At 40.4% G+C, this 24,597-nt stretch overlaps 2 protein-coding genes across 4 annotated transcripts in view; one reads left to right on the forward strand and one right to left on the reverse strand.

Annotated features, from left to right (window-relative positions):
• The first annotated feature begins 2,584 nt into the window (after positions 1–2,584).
• On the forward strand, positions 2,585–3,880 carry cebpd (CCAAT enhancer binding protein delta). Its single transcript, XM_061920493.1, has one exon. It carries the CDS (start codon positions 2,708–2,710, stop codon positions 3,557–3,559), a length of 852 nt encoding a protein of 283 aa, XP_061776477.1. The 5' UTR covers positions 2,585–2,707; the 3' UTR covers positions 3,560–3,880.
• A 44-nt stretch (positions 3,881–3,924) lies between these two features.
• Positions 3,925–24,597, reverse strand: part of spidr (scaffold protein involved in DNA repair) — a 71,664-nt gene continuing 50,991 nt past the window's right edge. The window contains exons 11-20 of one of the 3 annotated variants that reach the window (XM_061920487.1): positions 24,249–24,407; positions 18,995–19,073; positions 16,441–16,578; positions 16,289–16,348; positions 15,699–15,897; positions 14,543–14,731; positions 12,935–13,028; positions 12,745–12,859; positions 9,544–9,600; positions 3,925–4,258 (exon numbers count right to left, since the gene is read on the reverse strand). In XM_061920487.1, coding sequence (XP_061776471.1) covers positions 4,139–4,258; positions 9,544–9,600; positions 12,745–12,859; positions 12,935–13,028; positions 14,543–14,731; positions 15,699–15,897; positions 16,289–16,348; positions 16,441–16,578; positions 18,995–19,073; positions 24,249–24,407 — 1,210 coding nt within the window. In that variant the 3' untranslated portion in view covers positions 3,925–4,138. The remainder of the gene's footprint in view (positions 4,259–9,543; positions 9,601–12,744; positions 12,860–12,934; positions 13,029–14,542; positions 14,732–15,698; positions 15,898–16,288; positions 16,349–16,440; positions 16,579–18,994; positions 19,074–24,248; positions 24,408–24,597) is intronic. The other 2 variants (XM_061920489.1, XM_061920488.1) reach the window with 2 other exon arrangements.

The raw sequence follows: 24,597 nt of genomic DNA on the forward strand, positions 1-24,597 counted from the left end.
AAGTTCTGCGTAAAAATAACTTTAATACAATAATAAAGTATGGTAAATTGTATTAAGGCAATAATAACATGTATTATGTAGTATTTGAAGGCAATTTTAATGTATACATGTCTATATATTTTATGGTTTCGTCCAAGCCTGTTGAATTTGCCGTCGCCTTCCTGTTTGTTTGAATGTTGTTGTTGTTTTACAAATTAAACAGTTCCATTTCTTATTTTTTAAACAATAGACTAAATAATCGTGTGAAGCTATTTTTCATTCAGATGACCACAAAGTTTCCCCCTCCTCTACGCAGCAGTTAACGTCATCCTGCATTTGCGCCTATTGACCACGAAGGGGCGCAACTCACATTTTGTAATTAAACAGAAATTATAAAAGAAGGTACAGTGCAATTTTAATTGAGTGGCTTGAATTACTGTGCACCACACTCTAATCTGTTTCTACAACACACTGACTCTGAAATGCAAATATTAAGACAACTCTTTTAAGAGTGATGGATTGCAAACAACGAGGTACGCAAGTGTAAGCAATTCATTAGTTTGTGCTGTTGGTGTTGATTACACACTTGCAACCGTTTTCTTATTTATTTTATTTTGCTTTACAATAATATAACTGATCTTAGATATTTATATGTTCCCAATTTTGACGTTTTACATTATTTTTTATTTTATTTGACCGTGTGTTACTTGGCATTCATTGGAAAAACTGGAAATAAAATTAATTTATAAATGTAAGGGGGACTTTTCTGCTCACTGTTCAACAATAAAGGTTATCACTCTAAAGCAGTGGTTCTCAACCTTTTTTCCAGCGATGTACCCCCTGTGAATATTTTTTTTATTCAAGTACCTCGGCCCCTAATCAGAGCAAAGCATTTTTGGTTGAAAAAAAGAGATAAAGAAGTAAAATACAGCACTATCTCATCAGTTTCTGATTTATTAAATTGTATAACAGTGAAAAATATTGCTCATTTGGAGTGGTCTTTCTTGAACTACTTGGAAAAAAAAGATATAAAAATAACTAAAAACTTGTAAAATAAACAGGTGATTCAATTATAAATACAGATGTCTACACATAGAAGTAATCATCAACTTAAAGTGCCCTCTTTGGAGATTGTAATACAGATCCATCTGGATTCATTAACTTAATTCTAAAAAAAATTTCACAAAAAAAGGAAACTTTAACATCAATATTTATGGAGCATGTCCACAAAAAATCTATCTGTCAACATTGAATATTGCATTGTTGCATTTCTTTTCACAGTTTATGAACTTAATTTTTATTTTTTGTTGAAGTATAAATTAATAAATATATTTATAAAGGATTTTTGAAATCTGTCTATTTTTAAAATATATAAACCAAATTCTTACATACCCCTTGGCATACCTTCAAGTACCCCCAAGGGTACGCGTACCCCCATTTGAGAACCACTGCTCTAAAGGAACAATATTACCTCCTTAAAGCTAATGTAACTAATAAAGTGTCAGTTTTGTTGTTTTTACTACACTAGCCACTTTGCATGTACGTGCTGCCTATAGGTCGTGGGTGTCAAACTCTGGCCCGCGGGCCAAATTTGGCCTGCCGTGCAATTTCATTTGGCCCTTGAGGCAATATCCAATTAACATAAGAGCTGGCCCACCGGTACTATACAGATGAGGAGCCGCTGTAACACCACATTCACCGCTAATACTCATACTTGCCAACCCTCCCGATTTTCCAACCATTCTGCAACCAAGGCTGCAAATAAAAAAGAGGCATTAAATGTTTTATTTAAATTTTATTCAACATACCGTTGATGTCCTTCGTTTGTTTTTTGAAAGTTGATTTTGCACTATTAAGTTATATAAGTATTACTTGTTCCATATTCATTATTAAAGCAAATCAGTGTAGCAAACTGAGCAATAATTACTATTTATCCATGCACTTTCTCTTCCTACTTTTAAGGCTTGAATGTTTGATTAATTTATCATTGTTATTATATTTTCAAATTTATTATTAGCTTGTGGAAAAAGTTCATTTTGATGTTTACCTCAGAAGGCTGCAAATAGAAAAGAGGCATTACATTTTTATTCAAATTTGATTTGATATGCCATTCAATTTTTTTTATTATTATTATTATTATTTGAAACTCGATTTTGCATGTCACTATAAAGTTATATAAGTCTTGCTTGTTAAATATTCAATGCAGAATTTGTTTGGGTCCCTATTAAAAGGTTCATTTATTCAACCTTGGCGCACGGCTTTGTTCAGTTTAAAATTTTGGCCCACTCTGTATTTGGTTTGACACCCCTGCTATAGGTGGATTTCAGTGTAAACAAAGTGTGGACATTTTGAGGAGCAGGTGGTTGTCTATGTTGATAAAATATTAAGACAACTTTGCAGCAGTATGTAAACAACTCGTGGGTCATTCATGTAGTAGTAAAAAAAAAAGAAAAAAAGATGGAGGCGGCACGAGCGACCACGCCCCCTCCCTCTTCAAATGGGAAGTTACCGGACACCACGTGACCTGCTCCTGACATGACTGGCCAGCCGGTGGGAGGTGTGCGTGACGTCACAGGAGAACGATACAAAACAGTCCGCCAAAGTTGCTTCGAGTCAGAAGCGTCAAACTGACAAGCTGTCAAAAAAAAAAAAAAGCAAAGCAAAGCAAACTGGACTTTAGGAGATTTTTTTTTTTTAATTAGCTAAGTTTCTTCTCAAAACACCCCACATGTGTGACATATACAGCCTGGACCCCCACGGCGTGTCTCCACCATGCAACATGAGTTGGGCGATGGAGCCCGCTAACTTCTACGACAGCGCCAAGCTGGGGGGCCCGCAGCCGGGGCCGTACAAGCCGGGCAGCCGCGGCGAGGAGGGCACCATGGCGGAGCTCACCGCCCCGGCCATGTACGACGACGAGAGCGCCATCGACTTCAGCCAGTACATCGACTCCATGACGTCCGTGCCCAACTTGGAGCTGTGCAACGACGAGCTCTTCCTCGACCTCTTCAACACGGTCAAGCAGGAAAAGGCGGACGTTTACGCCGTGCAGGGCTCCATGCTGCCCCAACAGCTGTCGGCGGGCTACGCGGGCGAGAGGCGGACGGACCGGGGACCCTACGGGGCTCCCATCAAGCAGGAGTCCGACTGGAGTGACAGCGACATGTCCTCGTCGCTACCCTGCCAGATAAAGACCTGCGCCCAGACCTCCGTCAGCCTCCCCATGGGGCAGCCCACCCCGCCGACCACGCCGGAGCCCGCCTCCTCCTCCGCCACCAGCTCGGCCAAGAGCTCCCCGCGGAAGTCCGGGCGGGAGAAGGCGAAGAAGGCGGTGGACAGGTACAGCATGGAGTACCGACAGCGGCGGGAGAGGAATAACATCGCCGTGAGAAAGAGCAGGGACAAAGCCAAAATGCGCAACGTGGAAATGCAGCAGAAGCTGATCGAACTGAGCTCCGAGAACGACCGGCTCCACAAAAACATCGAGCAGCTAACCAGAGAGCTCAGCGGCCTCCGAGAGTTCTTCAAGCAGATGCCCAACGCCTCCTTCGCGGGCAGCGTCAGCATAGAAGCTCGGTGACACCCACCGCCCTAAACTCGAACAAACTGAACTTTTCCTAGAAGACATACCTCAGAGACTTGTTTCTTACCATCTGTACCAGATGTATTTTAAGCTTACCATAATGGCACTGGAAAATATATGATGTTGCTGCCATATTTTTCGTGGGATTTTTCCTCTTGTATTAAATTATTTTACCACTGCATTTACACAATGTTATATGGTACATGTTTTATAATTCCAAACTTTGTATAAGAGCCAGAGCATGATCTTTTTCTATAGTTTGTATGGAACGTTTGTGTTTTGTCCTGTAATAATAAAAAAAAAACAGCTGCAAAGGTGCACGACTGACTGGTGTGTTGAGCTTTACAAATCACAAATGCAGAGTTAATTCAGTGCGTTTATTGACGCCAACAAGGTATAGGTATTGGCGGGCTAAATGGAACACGTGGGCGGTTTTGACAGGACGCATGCTAGTGGCCTGTCAACTGCTGCGGCGCCACCACATCACTGACACAAACACTACCTCGTCTTCCTGCAGCAGGAACGTGGGGTAGGGCGAAGATGCCTTCCAGCAGGGGGTCTCTTCTCCTCTTTCACTCAGAGGCAAATTTCTTCCAGGCGGATCCACAGAGAAGGTCTCCTGGTGACCACGCGGACGTAAACCGTGAGGGGGCCCAGCTCTTTTCCCAGCACGCTGTCCACGTTATACGCTGGGAACTGACAACACGCGAATAATGAAAACAGCCTCAATCAGTTTGACCTAGTAAACAGCTTGGTCTAAATGACATTAACATATTTTATTATCCATAACCCATAAGAGGTCCATGTAATTCACTCACATGTTTCAACCCAATGTCCCATTAACTGCTGTAAAAACATCACACATGGTATGCAAAGTGTGACCCAGGGGTCACAGTTTACTGCCTATCGGGATATCCTAAAAAATAAAATTACTTAGTTGTTAATAAGATATATTATTAGATAACAACACTAAGATTATGCATTTTAGTGTAGCATAAATTGGATTTGTTTTGGCCTCTTCAATACACAATCATCTCAGTGCATTTAAATCTTCGAAGACGTTTCACCTCTGATCTGAGCAGGCTTCATCTATTCATGGTCATGACTGGATAGGACAGCCCTTGTAGCGTTCACCCTATCTAGTCATGAGCAGGACCAGACGGCGTGGCGCAGTGACAGAATGGCCGTGCGCAACCCAAGGTTCCCTGGTTCAATCCCCACCTACTACCAACCTCGTCACGTCCGTTGTGTCCAGAGAAAGACACTTAAAGGCCTACTGAAACCCACTACTACCCACCACGCAGTCTGATAGTTTATATATCAATGATGAAATATTAACATTGCAACACATGCCAATACGGCCTTTTTAGTTTACCAAAATTACAATTTTAAATTTCCCGGGAAACGTCGTGTAATGATGACCTGTGTACGCAAGACGTCACAGGTTTTTAGGAAGTATGAGTGCCGTGCACACACACAGCTAAATGTTGTCTGCTTAAACCGCATAATTATACAGTATTTTGGAGATCTGTGTTGCTGAATCTTTTGTAATTTGTTCAATTAATATTGGAGAAGTCACAGTAGAAAGATGGCGTTGGGAAGCTTTAGCCTTTAGCCACACAGACACACGGTGATTCTTTGTTTAAAATTCCTGGAGGTGAAACATTACTATGGATCAGAGCGTGGTCAAGAGAACATGGATGAAGACGGAATGTCAACCAGCAGGTTTCGGTGAGAAAATTGTGGTTAAAAAGTCGCTTCTTACCGGAGAAAAGCTGAGCTTGGGCCGTCCATAAAGCTGCCGTCGACTCCCCGCGTCAACACACCCGTGGAGACACCCTTCCGACTATCAGGTACTATTTAATTCACTAAAACACTAGCAACACAATAGAAAGATAAGGGATTTCCCAGGATTATCCTATTAAATTTGTCTAAAAACATGGGAATCCGTCCCAATCGCGGTTTTTTTTCTAGTCCGTCGCTATCAATATCCTGAAACACAAATCTTTCATCCTCGCTCAAATTAATGGGGAAATTGTTGTTTTCTCGGTCCGAATAACACTTTTTGTTGGAGGCTCCCATTAAAAACAATGTGAAGATGTGAGGAGCCCTCAACGGGTGACGTCATCGTCTGCGACTTCCGGTAGAGGCAGGGCATTTCTCTTAGCACCTAAAGTTGCAAACTTTATCGTAGATGTTCTCTACTAAATCCTTTTAGCAAAAATATGGCAATATCGCGGAATGATCAAGTATGACACATAAAATGGACCTGCTATCCCAGTTTAAATAAGAAAATATCATTTCAGTAGGCCTTTAACCCTTGCTCCTGATGGGTGCTGGGTTGCGCCTTGCATGGCAGCTCCCTCCATCAGTGTGTGAATGTGTGTGTGAATGGGTAAATGTGGAAGTAGTGTCAAAGCAATTTGAGTACCTTGAAGGTAGAAAAGCGCTATACAAGTACAAGCCATTTACCATTTATAAGCCTGCTCAGATCAGAGGTGAAACGTCTTCACAGACAACCTGAACAATCGATTCAATGCCCTGAGTGTCTTTAGTATACAAAATGTACCCCACGGGCAGTTGAACTTTTTTGTTTGCAGTCCTCGCTGAAAAAACTTAGTACGCCCCTGTCCAAAGTTTTGGACATTCGGCACAAATCCATATTTTCAAGAACATTGGGTATTCCATTGTTATAATAACACATCCAATCCTTCCAATATGAGTTCCAACAAGGGGTTTGATGCGTTTTGCAAGACTCACATAAACTCCATGTAATAACTCCAGTTATATTACAATTGGTCCTTGTTGCAATATTGATTTTCATGCATTGAAGAGTGTCAATATTAAACAAAAACAAACTTTTAAGGGAAAACTGCACTTTTTTGGAATTTTCTTGATCATCCACAATCCCTATATAAGATAAAAACACACAACTTTCTCTGTTCTGTGCTAGCAAGAGGCAACCAACAATGTAGATATTTGGCTTTAAACTATTTCACCTATAAAACCCTCAAAAATACTTCCAAATACTGCTAACAACACTCAATTTACATCTGGTGATTTGCATGTTAACCAAGCTACAACTTTGTTTTTGTAAGCGCTAACACAGAGGCACTAACTTCCTAGAATAGTGACACAGCTTCATGCTTACAGCATAACCCGGGAGTCACCTACCTGTGGCTCTAGAGCCGCACGTGACTCTTAATCACAACCCTAGTGGCTCCCTGGAGCTTTTTTAAACATGTAAGAAAATGTAAAAATATGTTTATATTTTTTGTTTTAAAATGGTTTCTATAGGAGGACAAACATGACACACACCTTCCTAATTGTTAGAAATTCCACTGTTTGTATTAAACATGCTTCACTAATGAGAGTAATGGGCGAGTGCGGTTTTGTCCTACTAATTTTGGCGGTCCTTGAACTTACCATAGTTTGTTTACATGTACAACTTTCTCCGACGCTGCCACAGAAAGATGTGTTTTATGCCACTACTTCTTTCTCTCATTCTGTCCACCAAACTTTTTGTGGTGATGCACAAAGTGTGAGCTTTGCTGATGTTATTGAGTTGTTGGAGTGCTAATCAGTCATATTTGGTCAGTGCATGACTGCAAAATATTCCATGCTAACATGCTATTTAGGCTAGCTGTATGCACGTAGCATCGTTTGTAGGTATATTTGAGCTCATTTCATTTCCTTTACTTATATCTTCTGTGTATTTAATTTATATTTGCATGTCTAATGACACATTATCTTACCGGCACACAAATAATTATCAGAAATGTAGCCAATATTACATACAGATAATACGGAGCCCCTAAAGGAACATGGGGTAATTTTTTTTTTAGATATGTATCTCGTGCTCACGCAAAAGTTTCTCGTGCACACAAGATAGTTTCTCGTGTGCACAATATGTTTTCCCGTGAGCACAAGAAACATATAGGGACATGGGGAAAATATTTTTTTAGATATAGAGCGCAGTAGAATCTTTGGCGTGAGCACGAGATAGAGTACATATCTAAAAAAAAAAAAATTAAATTCCCCCATGTCCCTTTAGGGGCTCTGTATTATCTGTATGTAATGATGGCTACATTTCTGATAATTGTTTGTTTGCTGGTATTGACCACCGTAAATGTTACCCAGCTCGCAAATATTGTAATAAAATCACTAGATTCTAGTGACTACAAGAAGACAACCTGTCGTTTCCTTTAACTTGGACACACACATCTATACCTTTGGCCATTCTAAGCTAGTAATTTCCAGGAGTTATCTCACCTTCTCAGAAGCCTCAGTTTTACTAATGATTTCCAATGTTGTAAGAATGTGTAGAATATATGTTACATTTCGACATTTCGGACAACGAAGGTTTGCGTAGGCCTGCGGCACATAGTCATTTTGATAGAAGGCTAATAAAGACACTTACATTATGTGTTGTCTTCATTATAACACTTCTAAAGTACAAACCCCGTTTCCATATGAGTTGGGAAATTGTGTTAGATGTAAAAATAAACGGAATACAATGATTTGCAAATCCTTTTCAACCCATATTCAATTGAATGCACTACAAAGACAAGTTATTTGATGTTCAAACTCATAAACTTTATTTTTTTTGTGAATAATAATTAACTTAGAATTTCATGGCTGCAACACGTGCCTACAGTTTCACAATTACCGATTATATTGAAGAAAAAGTACTTGTCAACTTGAGGAATTTGCCGCATTCAGGCTTGTCACACACTGTTATCTCATTGTCACATACTGCAGGCACATACAGCAAAGCAGTCCCGGAGAAGCAACTAACACTTTGCAGTCAAGTCGTTGTTACGATAAAATAAAACATTCAATGATAACTAACATCAGCACTTAAACTTTGCCAACATGCTATCATTAGCGGACAAACACACAAAGCTAATGCACGTGCATGTGTGTTACATACAGGCATAGTTTTTTATTTGTGCTAATGTTGCATTCAATTTGTACTGGGAAGTTGGAATTTCTGAGTTCCGAGTTTGAATTTCAACTGGATGACCCATCGAGGTTGGATTTTCGACTTGGAAAGTCAAAGCATTGTTACCAACCGCCAGTTCGTTTCAAAGATGGCTGCTGTGTATATAAACAATTATGTCCAATTCCACTGTATCCGTTATTAGCAATTCTGATTCGTTTTTGTCGCAGTAAATCAGAAATATACAATGCATTGTTGGAGATTTTTATATAATAACGTTACTGTAGTAGTGTAAAATACGTTTGTTTCATGTGCCTGAAAGTTGCAGAAAGACTGCATATTTTGTCATAAGTTGTTTATATTCAGACAAGGCAAGCGCAAAAATAGCTTTCGTGGATGTGGCCATCTTGATTTCCGATTTTGTAACTGGAACGCTCACAACTTGGCTGTGACGTCATTCCAAGCTCCACCTTCCAATTTCTGAGGTAAATAGAACACTGCATAAAAGCAGGAAAAAGGCTTGACAATTGGAAAGTTAACGCCCTCTAGACATCCGTGTAGAGATTGCCAACATGCCATTTAAGCCTTTTATGGCCATTATGTTTATCTAACTCTGCTTTTTTCATTAAAAAAGAAAAAAGTGAGGCATTGAATAATCTCTACTTCTTCCTACACCGAAATAAACTTATACCATAAACAATGTTGCCGCATGCTTTGAATAGGTAAACATGGCACCATCTGGTGGACAAAAAAAACGAAGGCCAGCAGTGAAAAAGGAAAATCTTAACATTAGTTCATGTAAAAATGTTGGGTAAAAATAGGCTTCTATCCATCTGTCTTTCTACATGTCTATGAAGCTGTAGGTAACTCAAAGTATAGAGTAAACTTGAAAGTAAAACTAATTGACAAGAACAATTCAGTTTTACCAAGCACAGATTTGACTTATGGGCACTTTGACAAAAAATGAAAGAGGAGCGCGGCACAATCAGAGCACCAGCCACAGCCCGGTGTTATGTAACAGTGTGTAGAAAAAACCTACCGCTGTACGATCCAGCGCGGCCGTGTCAAGAAGGGACATGATCGTCTTTTGCTGCAGCTGTGTGGTAGAAAGACAGAATAGAATAGGTGTGCTGACACGAATATTGTTTTTAATGATCCACTTAAGGCTGTAAATTCTAACTAATGATTGGACAAATAATCTTTGCCAGATGCTGAGAGTCAGGTTGATCCAAGGTTAAAACAAATAACATATACATCACAGATGAGAGCGCTGATGGCTTTATCACTCGGTCTGACTTATTCTACAGATGACACATTCTGCCATCATAATTAACAGTTGACTTTATATCTATCTATCTATCTATCTATCTATCTAGAGTTTGTTTTTAGGCGACAAACACAAAGTAAGGTCAATTTACTTTAATCAGCAAAATGTTTTAGGCTACACCATTTTTGCTGCCAAAGAGCAAAGTGAATGTGACAAGTTGAACATTGCACCAGGCAGAGGATTGACAAGTATCTACACATATGACCTTTGAACTAATCTATCTTAAAATGTCACTGTTCTAAGACCTTAAACAATGTCTCGTCTTCTACGGCCCCGAATACAGTGGAACTTCAAAAAGACTAAGAAAATCCTATTCTGTGACGTTGACGTTCATGTTGTTCCTTCGCAAACAATTTATCCCATAAAAGATCAAGTAAAGTCCATTCATCAATTCCAGGGTTAAACTGTCACTATCATAAAAGCTTTATTAGACAGGTTTCTCAGCAACATGCTAGCATTCTTAACGGTCATACAGTGTAACCTTTACCACAGTAAAATACAATTTAATGAAACTAATATAAAACTACTCACTCCTTAAAGACAGGTAAAATGAAGAGGGAACAGGAACGCATTTTGGCTGACACCTTGCACGTTGATGGTTTGTTTGACTTAAGAGAACAATTTTGGTTGAACACCAACTCAAACAGAACTTGGAGGTTCCACTATATATATTGTGTGTGTGTGTATATTACACAGTGTATATATATAAGTGTATATATATATATATATATATATATATATATATATATATATATATATATATATATATATATATATATATATATAAATACACACACACACAGTGAAGAATATAAGTATTTGAACACCCTGCTATTTTGCAAGTTCTCCCACTTAGAAATCATGGAAGGGTCTGAAATTTTCACGGTAGGTGCATGTCCACTGTGTGAGAGATAACCTAAAAGAAATAAAAATCCTGAAATCCCAATCTATGATTTTTTAACAATTTATTTGTGTGATAAAGCTGAAAATTAGTATTTGAACACCAACATTAATATTTGGTAGAGTAGCCTTTGTTTGCAATTACAGAGGTCAAACATTTCCTATAGTTCTTCAGCAGGTTTGCACAGACTGCAGGAGGGATTTTGGCCCACTCCTCCACACAGATCTTCTCTAGATCAGTTAGGTTTCTGGGCTGTCGCTGAGTAACACAGACATTCAGTTCCTTCCAAAGATTTTCAATTGGATTTAGGTCTGCAGACTGGCTAGGCCACTCCGGAACCTTGATATGGTTCTTACGAAGCCACTTCTTGTTTTTTCTGGCTTTTTGGGTCATTGTCATGTTGGAAGATCCAGCCACGACTCATCTTCAATGATCTGACTGAGGGAAGGAGGTTTTTGGCCAAAATCTCACAATACATGTCTGCAGTCATCCTCTCCTTAATACAGTACAGTCGTCCTGTCCCATGAACAAAAAAACACCCCTAAAGCATGATGCTGCCACCCCCATGCTTCACAGTAGGGATGGTGTCTTTGGAATGGTATGCATCATTCTTCTTCCTCCAAACACGCATAGTGGAATTATGACCAAAAAGGTAAATTTTGGTCTCATCTGTCCACAAAACTTTCTCCCATGACTCCTCTGGATCATCCAAATGGTCATTGGCAAACTTAAGACGGGCCTTAACATGTGCTGGTTTAAGCAGGGGAACCTTCCGTGCCATGCATGATTTCAAACCATGACGTCTTAGTGTATTACAAACAGTGACCATGGAAACAGTGATCCCACCTCTTTTCAGGTCATTGACCAAGTCCTGCCGTGTAGTCCTGGGCTGATTCTCACCTTTCTTAGGATCATTGAGACCCCACGAGGTGATATCTTGCATGGGGCTCCACTCCGATTGAGATTGACCGTCATGTTTAGCTTCTTCCATTTTCCAATGATTGCTCCAACAGTGGACCTTTTTCCACCAAGCTGCTTGGCAATTTCTCCAGAACCCTTTCCATCCTTGTGGAGTTGTACTATTTTGTTTCTGGTGTCTTTGGACAGCTCTTTGCTCTTAGCCATGTTGAATGTTTGGGTCTTACAGATTGTATGGGGTGGCCAGGTGTCTTTATGCAGCTAACATAACTCATACAGTGGAGTGGAGGAGGACTTTTAAAGGCAAACTAACAGGTCTTTGAGGGTCAAAATTCTATCTGATAGACAGGGGTTCAAATATTTATTTTCAGTTGTATCACACGAATAAAATGTTAAAAAATTATAGATTGTGATTTCTGGATTTTTCTTTTTAGGTTATCTCTCACACAGTGGACATGCACCTACGGTGAAAATTTCAGACCCTTCCATGATTTCTAAGTGGGAGAACTTGCAAAATAACAGGGTGTTCAAATACTTATTTTCTTGACTGTATATATATATGTATATATGCATGCACCCACACACAAAAAGAGAAACTCTATACATTCACAGCACAGAGAGTGAAATATTTCCAGAATGTATTTCGTAAGAATTGTGATTACCCCACAGTGAATAATACCCATGAATTCAGTAACACATAAAATACAAAAAATGTCAGAAAGTTTAATATTATAAACAAACGTTTGGATTTTGCAAAAGTGTCCTGAGCCTCTAATTGGCTTTCAACTCTAAATTGAACTTCTTATAACAAATAACGTCATCTCATTTATTGAGCCACATCTGTTTATCAATGCACCAACATCTAATATCAACCAATAAATAATTTAATTAATAAAGATGAAAACGCCAAAGTGTGTTAACTTTGTATTAACGTCTCCCGTGACGCACCGTGACATCAAATGTCATAGGAAAGATATCTAACAGTCACATTTATTTGAGGTGAGGCGATTATTCAAGGGGAGATATGCTCAGTCACAGTGTACTACCTTAAAAGCTTTGAGGCCACTGTATGAGGAAATACGGTAAACACTTACCTTAACCTTTATAGTGCAATTTTGCAAAGAAGCAGAGCTGAGGAAGACTTCCATTTGAATTTTTGTTTCAGGCATGTCCACCTGTGACTTGCACGAGAGACAGCGGAATCTTTGACTGTGACAATGGGACCAAATAATTAGCGAAATAAACAGACATGATGAGTATTATTGTAAATCTTGTAAACTGTACCCTCTTGGAGGTATCATCTCTAATTGGTTGCTTCCACAACAGCTGCATGTGAGCCAGGAATAGGCCGCGCTCTCATCCACACCCACTATCACACCTGCAAAATACAACGAGAGTACACACTCAGGATTTAATGATAAACAGTGTTAATGATAAACCGCGGTAAAACTCCCCATGGTTGGTATTAGCATTTTCAATTAAAATAGTTGAAAAACCATGATTGATAGCCACAATTTCATGAACTTACGGACCGGCTAGCTCTCACTGATATGAGTACAAGAGACATTAATGTATATCCCCATTACGACACAACATAGCCCAATTTTAACTTGCATAAACACATTGCTGTCTGTGCAACTATGCTATTCAGTTGTGCACATTAAACCTACAGACTGTGATCTATAATCAGATTAATATTATACGTGGTCTACAAAAGGAAGTGAACTCACGCAACGTCCCGCAAACAGGAAGTGGAGCGCACAACCATCGTTTTGCCTTAATCATTTAAAAAACACTTTCAAACCTTCACAAATTAAAATGGAAGACAATAAAGCTAGAACAATTGTTTTTTTCTGCCAAAAAGTTATATAGTGTTTTATATTCATTTCCATCCATCTATTTCTATATCGCTTATCATCATTAGAGTCGTGGTTAAGCTGAAGACTATTCTACCTGACTTCAGGCGAGAGGCGGGGTACACACTCGACTGGTTGCCAGCTAATTACGGTGTTTCTATTTTATTTTTTAAACTTGTTCAAAAGATTTCACTGTGTGCATAAGTACTTTTTGAGCACATTCAATATACCATGATAACATTAACCGTGATCATTTTGGCCGCATTGTGAAATTTTCAGAGTATGCACACATTACCGGGTCATTTCACTGAATTTCATTTTCACGAAAGAGTAGATTGTAGTAGATATGTCAGCCAGTTTTAGTGGGTCGAGAAAAAAAAAACACTTGTCTTTAAATCTGAGATGGATATGAGACATAAAACAGAAACATTTGACTTCTTCCCCCCACAAACACGCTGCCTCAAATTAAAAAAAAAAAATCACACTGATAACAAGTTCTAGCACATTACCGCCCTGGCCCTCTCTTCACTCATACTTTCCAAAAGATGCTATTCACACTTGAGTGCAAAAGATAATGTATTTATTTTCTCAGCCACCTGAGAAAACATGTAAAGACGGAGAGAGCCAGAAGAAGCCAGAAGGGGTCACATTGTGGTCTTTGCCCTCAAGTGTGACATATCAAGTCGACAGATGCTGATTATCTGATTTAACTTTTTTTTCCCTCTCTTCACTCTCTCTTATAAGCCAAGTTTGCACAGTTGGAAGGAATGAAAGAAAGCAAACACTTTTCGCTGATGTTTTTGGCCGTCACACTGCTGAGGCAAATTAGACCTAAGAGTTTGTTTTTAGCAAACATGTAAACGCATGCACTGAAAATGGACCCAATTGAAAACGTGCACCAAAAAAATGACCCATGAAGTCAATCAAATATCATTAAAAGTGTTTATATTTAATCAAGTTGCAAGAACATTGACTTGACTTGGGAGTGGACTATCTTAATGGAACGGGAGTGGGTGGGTGGAGGTGGGAGACTGACCTGTGAGTGTGCACAGGGAGTTGGGTGTGACCTCCGCATCGAGTGGATCCAGTCTCACAGGTTGGGCCGGGGGGTCGGGCGACAAGCCCGAAGGTGACTGCGGTCCGACTGCAGAGTCCACACCGTTGCCATGAAGTGCCTCTTCGCACGTGACATCGATGACGGAATGTTCCACACACTGGAAGACATCTAGATGCAGTGACAGAGTAGCAAATGTAAGCATTGAAATGTGGGTTCATTCTTAAATGAGAATCAGGAAGCTCAAAAAGGAACTTAATGCATGTTCCCTTTCACTTCATTAGCTACATATTTTTTTCTCCGTTTGTCGCTAAACAAAATATGTATCTATTGCCATACATTGTCTATTTATTTGTTTCTAAAATGGATAACATACATACACTTTCAGGAAGTGTCAACATGCTTGAAGGAAGTTCCTTATGGCCAAGTAACAGGAAGAAGTTGTCACGTTCAACTAAGACTTTGGAAAAAACACTTCAAATATATTCCAAATCCTACAACTAAATACAACTTCCCTCACTTTTAAAGTATTTTTCCAAAATGTGCCATGATTAAAAGTAACAAGATCTATGAATTCTAGTTTTATAATTACAAAATTGAGAGTTAGAATGCTAACTGTTTAGCCAATTTTGTAGGTAATGAATAGTAAAGAAATGTAGATTTTATTGTTGATGAAAAATATTTGCTACAATGAACACAATGTGGTTCATTGTAATGTTTCTTCTACATAAAAATGTGTGAAATATAATGTAAAGCATGATTCTGGAATACACTGAAATAAAACATTTGATTTTATGGAGTTTCATTTCTACCATATGCCTTTAAATTGGATAATAGAAATCAGTATGTTACAGTGCAGTTACACACCGAATGTAGTCAGCAACGTGTGTATGAGAACTCCTTTAAAGTCACACACAAAACATGCATGCTCATTTTTTTTTAGCAATTAACTATGTTTTCTTCTAAGTTTAATGGTGCGCTGAATTAAACAGAATTCTGCATAAATTGTGCAACTAAAATTAGCCATTCCCTTTACCGGAACTGAATTTAAGTAAAAATAACCTGAAAATTGTTGTGTTTGTTCCATTGAGCAGCTCCTAAAGAGCGAACGATTGAATGGTATGTTGTAGAGCACTACCATGGTCTTTGATGATGTCTCTGAATGACAGTCGGCACATAGCAGTGGACTGGAGTGCTTTATGGACCGAGGAAGTGAGCACACAGGAAGTGTTTACATGCACACCCGCCGTGCGCCTGCACGACCTTCCAAGCGGCCCGTCCTGCAGGCTCGGGTCTGTGATCACCAGCCAAACCTCACCTTGACCTACATGGCTGCTCTAAAGCGGAAAGAGAAACAAATATTCACAACCTAACCTAGAAAGTATAAGGTTAGATAATCTGTGCTCTTCCGGTTTAACATTGCTCTGTAATTGCTTCAAACGAGATGATTCACTCATCAAGTTGGACAAAAGTGCCGCGTTACTTGTGCAGCAGCATTCACAGTTCTACCCAGGCAAAGTCCACTGCAGGCCGCTATCTCAACTTGGTCAAAGTTTAAAGGTTTGGCCAATCAATAGTGGAGAACGGCACATTATCATTCACAGAGATATGAGCACTTTTCTCTACGTCTGTCCCAATCTTATCAGCTTGGAGGTCAAATGATCACAAAAAGGTGGTTTGAGCCGCTTGAGGCATCATTTTTCTCATCAAATATAAAAATAAATGTACCTGTACTCTCTTGTACACAACGGCAGCGACAAAACTGCAGCAGTACGTTTTGTGTTCATTCTAGAAGAAAAGTTATTGGTCCCTGCTGTAAGTACATTATCACATCAGGCAGCCATTTTTCACATTTTTTGCGAGCATGAGAAATGCTTCACCTGCAGTATGTCTCGTAAAGTTTGTTCTGTGGATGCAAGGTGGAGTGGGGACACACTCTGACCATCGACAGGCTCCATTGAACACTCCTGACCCGACAGCAGGTAGCAGAAGCTGGGAGCCTGGCCAGCAGGACGACTCTTGGATGGAAATACAACAATTATATACATATGAGCATACTTCAAAATATAGCATAATATCTTTGATACACCCAATCTAGGACATAGTCACAATAATATTTTGGTACCTAAGCATAAACAACTATTATCATAATTGTGCAAAAGTTTAATACCAACATTATATTTATTGTTCTAGTAAAGCTACAATGATCTTGAGTAGCTTGATTGTCACTCAATACAGCTCTGAACTGTAAAGTGTTTTTAGCGTTAAATAATTGGCAGGCAACTTCCCGTTTTTCGATGAAAAACAGACAGGCTTTGCTTTTGTGTCTCTTGGGTTTGGGAGGGTGGTGGACAGTTAACTCTATAGTGAGTCAAATACTAAAAAGAAAGTCCTGCATCTACACCCATATACAGATCCTCACCAAATTTAAATATATAACTTTTTCAGAGGACTAGTCTTTAATATTGATGAGGGTCAAGATACAGTGGAACATCAACACTATATAATACAAAATTGTCTGTACCAAGGTGAAACTGTCACCATCATAAAATGTTGGTCAGTTCTCACATGGAGGTTTCACTGTATTCAATACAGTTCTCATTATTATAGTAATCCATAAATGTATGCTCTAATTTCTATGTGTCAAAGTCAAGGCCTGTGGGCCGGATCTATGGCCCCCAGGATGATATTTGATTAGTATTGGAACCGGCCCGCAGGCCACAGCCGCCTGCTGCTGTTTTGCACGCACCAATACTTTATCAGTGTTGGCGCTAGGAATTATGAAAATGGGGTCCCCGGGACCCCATCAAGTCTTAAAAATGGGATCCCACAGTAAATTTTCGAGGTCTCACTTTTTTGTAACCGTTTTAAAAACAAATGATAAATGTATGCATTATCCTGTTATATCTCACATTCTATATTGTGTTTTGGAAAAAGATTGTCATGAACGTTACTTACTTCCATCCATCCATCCATCCATTTTTTTACCGCTTATTCCTTTTGGGGTCGCGGGTGGGGGGGGTGGGGGGTGGGGGGCTGGTGCCTATTTCAGCTACAATCGGGTAGAAGGCGGTGTACACCCTGGACAAGTCGCCACCTCATCACAGGGCCAACACAGATAGAGAGACAACATTCACACTCACATTCACACACTAGGGCCAATTTACTGTTGCCAATCAACCTATCCCCAGGTGAATGTCTTTGGAGGTGGGAGAAAGTCGGAGTACCCGAAGGGAACCCACGCAATCACGGGGAGGACATGCAAACTCCACACAGAAAGATCCTGAGCCCGAGATTGAACCCTGACCACCAGGACCTTCGTATTGTGAGGCAGAAGCACTAACCCCCCTCCCACTGTGCTGCCCTTAGTTCATTTCAAAAAAAGAATACAAAAAAAAGACATTTTTATGCATATGTAAATGTATTCAGTTATAAACATTCATTCACTTTCTTCTTTCTTTCATGGATCTAAACTTTATTGCTGCCGGTATTTTTTTTCTATATCTTTTTATTGAAATATTTTCAGAATGTGTTTGTTCTATTTTTGGCCAAAGAAAGACAGAAAACAATCAGAAGTTTTTTTTTTTGTTTTGTTTTCATCCCAGGATTTTAATAGTCCCGCACACCTTTGCACAGATTTTCCTCCGTGCGGCACCTGAGCTAAAATGAGTTTGACACCCCTGCATTAAACTATATTGATACAAACAGTCATTTATTCACATTCATGTGTTTTTTGTTTTAAATTTCTATATAATTATTTTTTGCACTGCACGGCCTGTAAATGTGTCTGCTGTAACAAAGTAACTTCCAACAAATAATCTATAAAGTATACCGTACGACAGAGGTAGTGCGCACACAAGAAGTGCAACTTAAAATACTTGTATTTCTGGCTATTTAGAAAATAACGGTTTGTATGTTGACTCATTTTCAGCAAATAATAAATCAGTACATTTAAAATACTTAACTTAGGACGAAATTGCGGAACATGCTTTAAGAAATAAAATATTTAATATAAAATATTTTGTGCAGTGTGGCTAGGGACAGCTGTAGTGTAAAGTGCACATTTTGAACAGTTCTGCAATAGTAAATAGTAAACGCACTAAACACATCCATAGACATTACTTTAAATTGCATAAATAATCTGGTTGATACACGATTAATGCGATAATGTTAACAGCTCTAATGTTAACATTGTTATAACTGTCATTCAAGTGTAAAAATATGTTAACCGCCAACCTTTAGCTATTTAATTCTACTTTTGAAGCATTGTTTTTTACAGTATTGGCCCTCTCTGCATCTGTTGAGAGAAGTTCGAGCCCTTATACAAATGTAACTGAGGACCTTTGAGATAGACCGTTAAATGCAGTGAAATGGAGTGTTATTGTCTTGGTAAAGGCAGAATTGTACTATATTTTGCAGGTGTTTGGAACTTACGCTTGGTGTGTTTCCATGACATTGAAGGGGCATCAGCGGGGGCCACAGGCTGTCTATCAGGCTGAAAAGACTGGAGCGCCTGAGAAAGTGAGAGCGGATGCAGAGTAAGGAGTGAGGCGGTGAAAGGGTGACTGTTGAGTGGGGGTTAAGGTTGGAATTTGTTGCTGAATAAAGGACTTTAGTGGAATTTTGGCAAGCGGTTTCACTTCCACTTGAAGGCCAAATCTGTTAAGGCAGCGCGCTTGTGCTAACGTCACATAGCGTGCTCAGGCTGGCAGGGCTCATACGCACAGGAACAGTTTTTACAAGCGGGATTTGACACTGTCAAGAAGGGAAGGGAAAGAGTTCGCACCCCACCCACACATAATGAAGATTAAAAAAATGTTTGAGCAAAGTAATTACAGGTGATGTTGTATTTGTAAAGCTTGTTTAGGCTTTACAAATGACAAACAATTCATGCTTGATGAATACTTCACAGATGTTCCATCAAACACAAACTGAGGTAGAGTGTGGAGGAAAAGGAAAGAAAAAACTCCAGCACGACTTGACAACGGCCCTCTGAATGCTACCTATTCATTCGTTTGCGCTTTGCTGTCTTATCAGCAACTTAGCGAGCCTTGTAATCACAGACTTCCTTTGTATGGAACTGGTTCTGCAGCCCATTCAAGTCCAGTGAGACTGCCTGAAGATGAGTAACAACAAAGTCAGGGACACTTGTTAGCCTCGTGTTTTTAGTCATTTCTTCTTGAAAATTTAAAGAATCACTGGATTTTTTTCCCAAGCGAGCTCTGTCCAAGCAAGCCCAACTTTGTGCATTTTGGCTTACATGACACATGTCAAGGAACATTGACATGGAAAAAAAATGCTGCTCCCCGTGACGGCAACATGAGTAAAGTGCATCAGTGCCAAAAGAGACCTCGTGGCTGACATTTACGAGGCCTTACATTTGACATTTAAACAAAATATGCCTGCTCTTGTTTTTTGCAGCAGGAGATTGATGTGGAAAAATGACAGCTGTGTGTCGATATGATACTGCAGGCTGCTGGTTAGTTATCTGAATGCAAAGGGAAGCATCTAGGCCAGGAGTGTCCAAAGTACCGCCTAGAGATCATTTTGTTAAGATCGAATTAATTCATCATTAATGAGAAAGGATTACTCTTTTAGACCATATTTATTACACTTGTGATTTTGGATTGATTGCGATTAATCGCAGTAAATTACTTACGTGCATAATTGAAGACAAACATTTTGTCAAAAAACTACTGTCAAAGTGTCAAACCAAAATCTATTGAATGTTTTACTTGAACGAACATACTTTCTTAATTTGTTCAAAACTTTCAACTGAAGAAAAAATTGCCAGGGAGTACACCAGTCAGTTTCCTCACTCATCTTTGCACTGATAGACAATTTAGAATATGATCAACATACCCTGGCATAGGGCTGGGCGATATATCGATATACTTGATACATCGCGGGTTTGTCTCTGTGCGATATAGAAAATGACTATCGTGATATTCGAGTATACCTTCTCACACAGTTACTTTTAGCTGCGAGTATTATACTACAGACGTTTCTCACTCTTTCTTCTCTCTCCTTCTCACACAGACCTAAAACAAGCGCACCTTCTTACATACGTCACATAATGTTGAGCGTGCAACGTCACACACTCTGCCTGAGCAGACAGGTAGCCACATGGGTAACATTAGTTGTGGTGTTAACGGTGTGTTGCCAGTGGTAATACGAGAAAGAGAAGGTGCGAATCTGGTAACGTGGAGATAGAATTAATTCCCCAAAATAACAGCACAGGGTGCACTGTCTGGCGGTGATTTGGGTTCAAGCAGGAATATGTTGAACAATTATGCGGCAAAACCGTTGCTACAAAAAGTAGCAGCACTGCTAATTTGTAGTATCATTAGAAAAGTCACCTGCTAGAGAATGAAGAGTGCGTGAAACGGCATGTCAACATCTCCGTTCGATGTCACACCAACAAAATGCCGAAGCAACAATTTCCACATCAACACCGTATGAAAAAAAAAAATCAACAATATCCATCCATCCATCCATCATCTTCCGCTTATCCGAGGTCGGGTCGCGGGGGCAACAGCCTAAGCAGGGAAACCCAGACTTCCCTCTCCCCAGCCACTTCGTCTAGCTCTTCCCGGGGGATCCCGAGGCGTTCCCAGGCCAGCCGGGAGACATAGTCTTCCCAACGTGTCCTGGGTCTTCCCCGTGGCCTCCTACCGGTTGGACGTGCCCTAAACACCTCCCTAGGGAGGCGTTCGGGTGGCATCCTGACCAGATGCCCGAACCACCTCATCTGGCTCCTCTCGATGTGAAGGAGCAGCGGCTTTACTTTGAGCTCCTCCCGGATGGTCGAGCTTCTCACCCTATCTCTAAGGGAGAGCCCCGCCACACGGCGGAGGAAACTCATTTCGGCCGCTTGTACCCGTGATCTTATCCTTTCGGTCATGACCCAAAGCTCATGACCATAGGTGAGGATGGGAACGTAGATCGACCGGTAAATTGAGAGCTTTGCCTTCCGGCTCAGCTCCTTCTTCACCACAACGGATCGGTACAACGTCCGCATTACTGAAGACGCCGCACCGATCCGCCTGTCAATCTCACGATCCACTCTTCCCTCACTCGTGAACAAGACTCCTAGGTATTTGAACTCCTCCACTTGGGGCAGGGTCTCCTCCCCAACCCGGAGATGGCATTACACCCTTTTCCGGGCGAGAACCATGAACTCGGACTTGGAGGTGCTGATTCTCATTCCGGTCGCTTCACACTCGGCTGCGAACCGATCCAGCGAGAGCTGAAGATCCCCGTCAGATGAAGCCATCAGGACCACATCATCTGCAAAAAGCAGAGACCTAATCCTGCGGTAACCAAACCGGAACCCCTCAACGCCTTGACTGCGCCTAGAAATTCTGTCCATAAAAGTCATGAACAGAATCGGTGACAAAGGACAGCCTTGGCGGAGTCCAACCCTCACTGGAAATGTGTTCGACTTACTGCCGGCAATGCGGGCCAAGCTCTGACACTGATCGTACAGGGAGCGGACCGCCACAATAAGACAGTCCGATACCCCATACTCTCTGAGCACTCCCCACAGGACTTCCCGAGGGACACGGTCGAATGCCTTCTCCAAGTCCACAAAGCACATGTAGACTGGTTGGGCAAACTCCCATGCACCCTCAAGAACCCTGCCGAGAGTATAGAGCTGGTCCACAGTTCCACGACCAGGACGAAAACCACACTGTTCCTCCTGAATCAGAGGTTCGACTATCCGACGTAGCCTCCTCTCCAGTACACCTGAATAAACCTTACCGGGAAGGCTGAGGAGTGTGATCCCACGATAGTTGGAACACACCCTCCGGTCCCCCTTCTTAAAGAGAGGAACCACCACCCCGGTCTGCCAATCCAGAGGTACTGCCCTCAATGTCCACGCGATGCTGCAAAGTCTTGTCAACCAAGACAGCCCCACAGCATCCAGAGCCTTAAGGAACTCCGGGCGGATCTCATCCACCCCTGGGGCCTTGCCACCGAGGAGCTTTTTAACTACCTCAGCGACCTCAGCCCCAGAAATAGGAGAGTCCACCACAGATTCACCAGGCACTGCTTCCTCATAGGAAGACGTGTTGGAGGTCTTCGAAGTATTCCTTCCACCTATCCACAACATCCGCAGTATTATTAGTGTAGTATTTAAAGTCAGTGGTCACCAACGTTTTTATGTCCACATTCGCTAGTTTCGGCCATGAGTAGGCTTGCCAACCGTTCCTTTAACAAATTGAAAACAAAAAATTCTGTGGTCTTTGTCCCATATCTTTATTACCATGAGAATAAAAAAAAATGTCTGTAAAATACCAATAGACTCCAATGGCTTTCCAACAGTTTGCCAAACGCTAAATCAATCGACGCCAGCATATCTGATCACTTACTTATCCAAACCTTTGCATTTTGATTGTTTTGGCATCTGTTTATTCTTTTTGCCTTGGCTGTCACTCTGCCACAGCTTGGCAGAAGCTGGCTAGTTATCTACCAAGCTTCCAAAATTTGACTTTTTTACCGCTGTGACTAAATTAGTGGTATTTCTAGCTGACTTTTTTTTTTAGAAGTGCTCTCTTGTTGCGATTAAAATACTTAAGCTAAGTCCTCAAAACACTAGTTGTGTAGCTAAGTTGTTAAACATTAACATGTGTTCAGCTTTGTGTCAGTGCCTCCAGGGGCCTCTGTGTATGATACATATGACTGCTGCACAAATCGTTAAAGTTATATTATGTGGACAGTTTGACTCTAGAACAGATATTCAATCATTTATTATGGGGATTTAAAGACGTTTTTTTTCTAAATGCAATCACCGGAAGTTGACCGGCATTACTAACTAGCTTCTGTTTGGAGGTTAAATTCATATATTATATATTAATAATATATAATAAAAATAATATATATAATATATGAACATATATTATATATATAATATATAATAAAAAATATATATTATTTATATAATATATGTTATATATTATTTATTATTATTATTGTTTATTGTGAGCGAACTGTGGTGCTGAATTTCCCCCAGGGATCAATAAAGTACTTTCTATTCTATTCTATTTTATTCTATTCTAAACTGAAGCAAATCACTAAAAATTGTTGCTTATGTAGAGAAATGCATGGCAACTGCCCTCTAAGAAAATAAAATCTTCATTTAGCCAAGCCACTGAAACCACATGTCTTTCCCCAGGAGCCAACAACATGGCTTAAATGTAAGCACAGAAGACAGGCCATCCATCACAGACAACCTCGAGGAATATTATAGGACGCAAACATACCCACCCCCATGAGATGTTCTCATGTCAGTTCTTCTAACTGGTTCTAATCTGGGACCCTGACCGCCGTCGCTCACAAGTGCACCTTAGTATCACGTTCCATGTAAACACAGTAGCATGTCAAGACAAGATGTCATAATGAGGTTCATGTGAGATGCAGGGAACGGAACACTAAAGGGTACATTCAGTGGTTCACACGTAAAACGTCAAAATCATGTGCGTGATGATTGAGCTTGTGGCTAAAGCGGTTGCCCTTGTTGACGCTTTCTGCTAGCCAAGTTTATCTCAGAAAGTAGGAGATCCACATAAGATAAGCCACCATAGCGCAGAAACCCATATTAAAAGTATGTCAAGTAAAATGCTATCTGTAATGTTTTAAAAAAGAAAAAAAGAAAGTAAATTGCAATGATGCGTGAAAGTCCCACCTATCTCGGGTGACGCGCTGCACCACCTTAACATCTCTGAGCATGCAGGTCTTTCCCTGCCACTTGTGGCGGTACTGGCGCAGGTCATCCTGGCAGGCTAGGCTGTGTAGCTGGATCACGCTGAACATCCCATAGTTATCTTGGACAAGCACACAAAGCCTGGGAAACACAGTCAACATGCGTGATTGATGAGAATTAGTACAGAGAACTAGTATACCTTAAAAAGAAAAAAAATACAGTGAAATTATTCAATAATATTTGTAATGATCAAAGTCCAGTTGCGATCGATTGAATGCCCTGAGAATACAATGAACTGGATGAATGAGAACATTCATAGGCATTTGTAATG

The sequence above is a fragment of the Nerophis ophidion genome, linkage group LG14 (genome assembly GCF_033978795.1).
Source record: "Nerophis ophidion isolate RoL-2023_Sa linkage group LG14, RoL_Noph_v1.0, whole genome shotgun sequence".
Classification (NCBI taxonomy): Eukaryota; Metazoa; Chordata; class Actinopteri; order Syngnathiformes; family Syngnathidae; genus Nerophis; species Nerophis ophidion.

Excerpts from the sequence above, each read along its gene's own strand:
- cebpd (XM_061920493.1), top strand. The coding sequence starts at position 2,708 with ATGTGTGACATATACAGCCTGGACCCCCACGGCGTGTCTCCACCATGC.